Source organism: Salmo trutta, chromosome 3, assembly GCF_901001165.1.
Source record: "Salmo trutta chromosome 3, fSalTru1.1, whole genome shotgun sequence".
NCBI classification, from domain to species: Eukaryota; Metazoa; Chordata; class Actinopteri; order Salmoniformes; family Salmonidae; genus Salmo; species Salmo trutta.
Genome location: NC_042959.1, coordinates 61023482 through 61032026, shown reverse-complemented (window position 1 = coordinate 61032026; position 8545 = coordinate 61023482). Strand labels below are relative to the sequence as shown.

Sequence of the window (8545 nt, the reverse complement as noted above, 5' to 3'; positions counted from 1 at the left end):
CGTGTGTGTGTGAGTCCGTGTGTGTGTGTGTGAGTCCGTGTGTGTGTGTGAGTCCGTGTGTGTGAGTCCGTGTGTGTGTGTGAGTCCGTGTGTGTGTGTGTGTGAGTCCGTGTGTGTGTGTGTGAGTCCGTGTGTGAGTCCGTGTGAGTCCGTGTGAGTCCGTGTGTGTGTGTGTGAGTCCGTGTGTGAGTCCGTGTGTGTGTGTGTGAGTCCGTGTGTGTGTGTGTGTGTGTGTGTGTGTGTGCGTGAGTCCGTGTGTGTGTGCGTGAGTCCGTGTGTGCGTGCGTGAGTCCGTGTGTGAGTCCGTGTGTGTGTGTGTGTGAGTCCGTGTGTGTGTGAGTCCGTGTGTGTGTGAGTCCGTGTGTGTGTGTGTGTGAGTCCGTGTGTGTGTGTGTGTGTGAGTCCGTGTGTGTGAGTCCGTGTGTGTATGTGTGTGTGAGTCCGTGTGTGTGAGTCCGTGTGTGTGTGAGTCCGTGTGTGTGTGAGTCCGTGTGTGCGTGAGTCCGTGTGTGTGTGCGTGAGTCCGTGTGTGTGTGCGTGAGTCCGTGTGTGCGTGCGTGAGTCCGTGTGTGAGTCCGTGTGAGTCCGTGTGTGTGTGTGTGAGTCCGTGTGTGTGTGTGTGAGTCCGTGTGTGTGTGTGTGTGAGTCCGTGTGTGTGTCCGTGTGCGTGAGTCCGTGTGTGTGTGCGTGAGTCCGTGTGTGTGTGCGTGAGTCCGTGTGTGTGAGTCCGTGTGTGTGTGTGAGTCCGTGTGTGAGTCCGTGTGTGAGTCCGTGTGTGTGTGTGTGTGTGTGTGTGTGTGAGTCCGTGTGTGTGTGTGTCCGTGTGTGTGTGTGTCCGTGTGTGTGTGTGTCCGTGTGTGTGTGTGTCCGTGTGTGTGTGTGTGTCCGTGTGTGTGTGTGTGTGTGTCCGTGTGTGTGTGTGTGTGTGTCCGTGTGTGTGTGTGTGTGTGTCCGTGTGTGTGTGAGTCCGTGTGTGTGTGAGTCCGTGTGTGTGTGTGTGTGTGTGTGTGTGTGTGTGTGTGAGTCCGTGTGTGAGTCCGTGTGTGTGTGTGTGTGTGTGAGTCCGTGTGTGTGTGTGTGTGTGAGTCCGTGTGTGTGTGTGTGAGTCCGTGTGTGTGTGTGTGAGTCCGTGTGTGTGAGTCCGTGTGTGTGTGTGTGAGTCCGTGTGTGTGAGTCCGTGTGAGTCCGTGTGTCTGTGTGAGTCCGTGAGTGTGTGTGTGAGTCCGTGTGTGTGTGTGTGAGTGTGTGAGTCCGTGTGTGAGTGTGAGAGTCCGTGTGTGAGAGTCCGTGTGAGTCCGTGTGTGTGAGTCCGCGTGTGTGTGTGTGTGAGTTGGTGCGTCCCCGAGTGGGTGAGTCTGAGTGTGTCCGTCCGTTTGCGAGTGAGTGTCCCCGAGTGAGTCCGTGTGAGAGTCGGTGCGTGTGCGAGAGTCGGTGCGTGTGCGAGAGTCGGTGCGTGTGCGAGAGTCGGTGCGTGTGCGAGAGTCGGTGCGTGTGCGAGAGTTCGTCCGTGCGAGTGAGTGAGTCCCCGCGTCCCCGACTGAGTCGGTGCGTGAGTCTGTCCGTCCGTGTGTGAGTGTCCCCGTGCGGGTGAGTGTCCCCGTGCGAGTGAGTGAGTGTCCCCGTGCGAGTGAGTGAGTGTCCCCGTGCGAGTGAGTGAGTGTCCCCGTGCGAGTTAGTGAGTCCGTTCTACTGGCGTGCTATGGGGAAATTAATGGGCCTCCTGTTTGATGCATCTGCATCTCACTCTGTCAAACTCCACAGTATAGCGTGTGTGTGTGTGTGTGTGTGTGTGTTTGGCCAGGTCATTCAGTGCTCTGTGTGTGGGCTTGGAGCAGGCTGATAAGCTGTTTACTAAAACTAGCAATTAAAATTTGATCAAGCTGTCAATTCAAATGGAATGAAATGGAACTGAAAAGTAATTAAAAGCATAGCTTGCAAACAACAACTTTCTTTTTAGCTCCCCATTACCAATGCACATCATTTAATTAGTTTAGCAGTTCTCACCCTGACTCATACAGTCAATAAATGCTTACACGTGTACAGTAGCCACACGCATACACCTTTGCACAGGTGATAGTCCTCGTTAAAATGTTTAGGTGAGCAGGTACAGTGCATTTGGAAAGTATTCAGACCCCTTTTTCCACATTTTGTTACATTACAGCCTTAGTCTAAAATGTATTAAATTAACTTTTTTTCCTCATCAATCTACACACACTACCCCATAATGACAAAGCAAAAACAGGTTTTTAGATTTTTTTGCAAATGTATAAAAAAATGTAATCATTACCTTATTTAAATAAAGTATTCAGACTCTTTGCTATTGAGTTCGGGTGCATCCTGTTTCTATTAATCATCCTTGATGTTTCTACTACTTGATTGGAGTCTACCTTTGGTAAATTCAATTGATTGGGCATGATTTGGAAAGGCACACACCTGTCTATATAAGGTCCCACAGTTGACAGTGCATGACAGAGAAAAAAACAAGCCATGAGTTCGAAGACATTGTCCGTAGAGCTCCGAGACAGAATTGTGTCGAGGCACAGATCAGGGGAAGGGTACCAAAAAGATTCTGCAGCATTGAATTTCTTCAAGAACTCAGTGTCCTCCATCATTCTTAAATGGAAGAAGTTTGGAACCACCAAGACTCGTCCTAGATCTGGCCGCCCGGCCAAACTGAGCCTTTGGGGGAGAAGGCGGCAGGTAGCCTTGTGGTTAGAGCGTTGGACTAGTAACCGTAAGGTTGCAAGATCGAATCCCCAAGCTGACAAGGTAAAAATCTTTCGTTCTGCCCCTGAACAAGGCAGTTAACCCACTGTTCCTAGGCCGTCATTGAAAATAATAATCTGTTCTTAACTCACTTGTCTAGTTAAATAAAGGTCAAATAAATTAAAGGGCCTTAGTCAGGGAGGTGACCATGTCTACAGCACTCTACCAATCAGGCCTTTATGGTGGCGTGGCCAGACGGAAGCCATTCCTCAGTAAAAGGCACATGACACCCCGCTTTGAGTTTGCCAAAAGGCAGTTAAAGACTAGTCAGGATCGAGGGAAAAATGAAAGGAGCAAAGTACAGAGCTCCTTGATGAAAACCTTCTCCAGAGCACTCAAGACCTCAGACTGGGGGTGAAGGTTCACCTTCCAACAGGACTACGACCCTAAGCACAATGTCCTTGAGTGGCCCAGCCAGAGCCCAGACTTGAACCCAATCGAACATCTCTGAAGAGACCTGTAAATAGCTGTGCAGCGACGCTCTCCATCCAACCTGACAGAGCTTAAGAGGATCTGCAGAAAAGAATGGGAGAAACTCCCCAAATACAGGTGTGCCAAGCTTATAGGGTCATACCCAGGAAGACTCGAGGCTGTAATTTCTGCCAAAGGTGCTTCAACTTGTTTTTGCTTTCTCTGCATGGGGCATTGTGTGTAGATTGATGAGGGGGGGAAAATGATTTAATCCATTTTAGAATAGGTCTGTGAAGTAACAAAATGTGGAAAAAGTCAAGATGTCTGAATACTTTCTAAATGCACTGTGTTAAAACTAGGACAGGGAGACAATTGGACAGAGACTGCTTGGTAGGTGTTTTAGATTTAGCTGTAGAATCATTACTGGGATCTTTGAGTGTCTAATTAGTGAGTTTAGAGTGGCTGGTGGATTGGTTCTGTATTGCCAGTTTATTCCCAATCAGCCTGGTTGGCACATTTGGGCGTAGGCTGTGCTAGCACTCTAATAATGAGCCTGCTGGCTTCCATCGCACTCACTACACAGTACAGACTGGGAAATATACACACACACACACACACACACATACACAGTACTGAATGGGATTGGGATACACACACAACACAGATGTTCTGGGCCTGGATGGGTTTGATACTCCCACAAAATCTGTGGTGAGCGGTCACGTTCCATCCAGCTTGCTCACTTTAACAGTGTTCACGGTATGGTCCTCTATTAGACATCTGGAACTAACAATGTTTTAGTCAGGGGGTTAGGCACATGGTGTATCAGAATGTAAGGTGATGTTTTTGGTTGGAATTAGTCAGTTGTACATGATGACGATAATGATGATGATGAATAGGTGGCGACGAAGCTGGAATGAGGCAGTCGTATCTAGGACACTTTTGAGATGGTTCCTTCAAATGGAATTTTGGTTATAAAAAAAATCCAAAACGTATTTCTGGTCAAACACGTTTTAAAGTGAACAGAGGTTCGGGAGAGAAGGGCTTTCACAAATGTTATGCTTCAGCTCCCAGCCCCCTCTGGACCTCTCCCATTTATCCACTCACATCAGCACCACCTGGTTGACATCCTGGGGAGAACCCATTGATACCTGCATGGGTCTGTCTTTGTGGGGGAGTAGGGCTGCGACATTCCAGTAACTTTTCCCAAATTCCCAGGTTTTCCAGAAATCCCAGTTGGAGGATTCCATGAATATTCCAACCACGGTTTTTGGAAACCTGGGGATTTTGGGAAAGTTACTAGGATTTTTCAACCCCAGGGGTGAGAAAAACAGGAATCTGAGATTGGTTCACGAGGTGTGTTCTCTTTTTGAATGTCTGGGGGATGAAATGTGTTAAGACTATTGTTGTCGTAATTGAGTTGGAATCTTGCCTGGTGATGTCAAATTATGTTTGTTACTCAAAGTTTGGCCTTTAACTCATAGAAACAATATGATAATCCCAGTGTGCACACTGATGGACTGATCACAGGCCTGTTTATAAACTCAGTCACAGGAAATAACTCCAAACTGTGGCCAGTTGATAAAACAACCATGTAGAATTTTCTCTTAAAGGTGAATTTGAGATGTCTACTTTTGGTAGTTTCTCTTAATGTGGTTAACTGTAGGCCGTCATTGTAAATAAGAATTTGTTCTTAACTGACTTGCCTAGTTAAATAAAGGTTAAATAAAAACATTTAAACTGTTAGCTATATTTGTGGTGTTTCACTTATTGCTGAAGATGTATAACCATGCTGGTGTTTGTTGCTTGGAGACAGGGATTTTTAATGAAATTAATGTTATGTTAACAGCTGCGTATGATAGTATCTCAAGTAGCCTACAGTAACGTTACCTCTTCAGTGAGTTACTGCTGCTTGGACCCCGGAGACTACTCCTGGCAGGGACAGCTGCATCTCCTATTAGAAGATTTACAGTGCCTACATCTGATTAACAATGAAGCCAGCCAGAGACGCTTTAAGAAATGAATAAAAAAATACATAAACAAAGCACTGAAGATTTTCAAAAAGATTATTAAAGGATGGCAACTTCATATTTACAACATGTATGCATTAGCTCAAGGTGAATATTGGGGTAGGCATACATTTGCATGAATTAGCATGTTTAAGGAGTTCGGGACGCTGGCTCCTCGTTATCTACAGACAAAGTCGATAAATCAAAACAAAAGGGGGTCTAGCCGCTTAAAGTGAACGTGTTTGCCACAGCGACAGTGTGTGTTGAGTCCTGGCAATTGTGTGTGCTTGCTTGCTTGTGGGTGTGCGTGTGTGTGCAGGAGCCTTGCAGAAGAGGGTGAAACTGTGCCGCTCCTAATTCAGAAATGCATATTTATAAATTGGTTGGTGCTCTCAGAACCTGGCCTTGGGGGAAATAATTGGTTAGACAGGAGGATGCTCGACTCGCCAGGGAGAGAGGATGAGAGGAAGTCATCCCTACAGTCATTTAGACTAGAGAGAAAGAATGAGTACAAAACAACACACTGCACTAATATCCATTCCTTTACTCGCGTAGTTCAAAGATATGTCAAGATGGTGTGTATAGTATTGTCTTTCTCTCTTTTGCCCTCTTTCTTTTTTTTCTCTCTCTGCCTCTTTGTATTTCTCTCTCTCTCCCTCTCTCTCTGAATGAATGAACAAAAATATAAATGCAACATGCAACAATTTAATAATTTTACTAACTTATAGTTAATTGAAGGAAATCAGTCAATTGAAATAAATAAATTAGGCCCTAATCAATGGATTTCACATGACTGGGAAAGGGTGTAGCGAGGCCCAGCCAATCAGTAATAATTTTTCCCCACAAAAGGGCATTATTACAAACAGAAATACTCCTGAGCACCCCCCCCCCCATCCTCAGACGATCCCACCTGTTAGGTGGATGGATTATCTTGGCAGAGGATTAGTGCCCACTAACAGGGATGTAAACAAATTTGTGATCGGAAGCTTTTTGTGCATATGGAACATTTCTGGGATCATTTATTTCAGCTCATTAAAAATGTGACCGACACCTTACATGTTTTTGTGTGTGTGTGTATGTATATATATATATGTGTATATATATATGTATATATATATCTCTTCTACTCCATGCCATGTTGAAACCACAATCGTCCTTCAGCCTTCCACCAGCTTAAGTGGACTCTAATAAAGTTGCTCTTTGATGCATTAATAATTTAACCTCCTCCTGCCTTCATCAGAGTTGGGTTGTCAGGGCCTCGGGGCTGACTCCTGCCTTCATCAGAGTTGGGTTGTCAGGGCCTCTGGGCTGACTCCTGCTTTCATCAGAGTTGGGTTGGATTGTCAGGGCCTCTGGGCTGACTCCTGCCTTCATCAGAGTTGGGTTTTCAGGGCCTCGGTGCTGACTCCTGCCTTCATCAGAGTTGGGTTGGGTTTTCAGGGCCTCGGTGCTGACTCCTACCTTCATCAGAGTTGGGTTGGGTTTTCAGGACCGCGGTGCTGACTCCTGCCTCTTCTCTCGTCTTTGGCCCCAGTCCCTGGATGACACGCAGCACTCAAATTCTTTATTTTTCTGAGTGTCAGAGAGAAACTGGGATGAAGAGTAGAGTGATGACATTTTTAATGAATCCTTAAATAAATGATATTGCTGTCTGAGCTCAAGACATCCCAATCCACTCCGAGAGTGAGAGAGAAAGAGTTGAGAGAGGGAGCATGAAGTAAAAGAAGGCTATAAAGTGAGTGAGAGACAGATGGGGACAGAGCACACACCTGGACCTGCAGTTCTGTGTCTCATTCCCTAGGAGTGAGGGTGGCCGGAGCAGTTAACTGCCCACTCTGACGGCTGAATGTCTTGTTTGTGTCCGAGTAGTGGGCGGTCGACTGGTCACAGTTGCTGTTTTTCAGAAGGGCCATTTCTCTCCTTATCAACGTTGGTCGTCGGGAGATTGAGGCCTGTCGGTCACTCACGCTCTGTTACCATGGAGAAGTCAAGCGATGGGCAGGTTGATTGACAGCTGTTCCCACCACTCAGGATTTAACCTCTCTCCTACTGGCAGTCAAAGCCCTCCCCCTTCCCACACCCTGTCTGCAGCCACCCACTAGGCAACAGTAAATCATCCCCCATATAGCAGGGATCATCAAATAGATTGAGCCGCTGGACAATTTGTTTTCTTGAGCAGATAGTTGGGGGGCCGGGACATAATTGCAAATCATTTGTAGACTGCAAATTGACCACAAGAAGCCCAAACAGATATAATGTTTGACTAAAACATAATAATTTCAGCCCTTTACTTTCATTTATATATGATCAAATGTGTTTATTGGGAATACTTGGGAACAGATTTCTTTAAATTAAAATCACTTGGAGATCATTTCCTGGTGTTTTTAGTCTTTTGTTTCCAACAAATACAATTCCCCCAAAAATGCAAAATTAAAAAATAAATACTTAAAAATGTTTGCTCAGAAGACTGCCAGTTGGGAAACCTGCCCTATAATATGAGCGAAGTGGTCTGTCAATCAGTGGTAGATAGGTGTACACTCGTGTGTGTGTGTGTGTGTGTGTGTGTGCGTGCGTGTATGTGGGGGGTGGAGTGGTTTGTCAGTGTTCTCAATGTTCTTTCCACTATGTGACTCATCTAAAACAATTCAAATGTTCTGGTGACCCTCTCAATAAGGACAACCAATGTTTGTCTTTACCCCGACCCCTAAACCAGTCAGCTGTAACCGTCCCTCTCGTCTGTTCTGTCCTGACGATTGTGTTAGTATCATCATGATCCCATGTCTGTCTTTGTAATGACTCCCATAATTACTCTGTGATTTTAACCTTTTCTTATCGTCTTCCTCCCTCTCACTCTCTGTTGCACCCTCTCTCGCTCTCTCTCTGTCGTTCTCTGTTGCACCCTCTCTCGCTCTCTCTCTGTCGTTCTCTGTTGCACTCTCGGTCTCTTTCTGTCTTTGTCTCTCGCTCTCTCTCTCCCTCTCCCTCTTTCATTCCCCCCAGGTTGGTCAGTTGGTGTTTAAGGGGATGCAGCGTCTGAACAGGATCCAGTCCATAGTGTTTGAGACAGCCTACAACACCAATGAGAACCTGCTCATCTGTGCCCCCACCGGGGCCGGCAAGACCAACATCGCCATGCTGACAGTCCTCCATGAGATTAGACAGCACCTCCAACCTGGAGGGGTCATCAAGAAGGATGAGTTCAAGGTACCACTCAGCTGTGTGTATGTGTGTGTGTGTGTATGTGTGTGTGTGTGGGGTGTGTGAGCGAGACATACAAACATACAGTAGAACGCATTTATTATTGGTTGTCCTTATGAAGCCACGCCCCCCCACACACACACACACACACATGTTCTAATACA

At 46.3% G+C, this 8545-nt stretch overlaps 1 protein-coding gene across 2 annotated transcripts in view; it reads left to right on the top strand.

Annotated features, from left to right (window-relative positions):
• Positions 1-8545, top strand: part of ascc3 (activating signal cointegrator 1 complex subunit 3) — a 141511-nt gene that overhangs the window by 41838 nt on the left and 91128 nt on the right. For both annotated transcript variants that reach the window (XM_029743720.1, XM_029743716.1), the window contains exon 10: positions 8184-8387. In XM_029743720.1, the coding sequence (XP_029599580.1) occupies positions 8184-8387 (204 nt within the window). The remainder of the gene's footprint in view (positions 1-8183; positions 8388-8545) is intronic.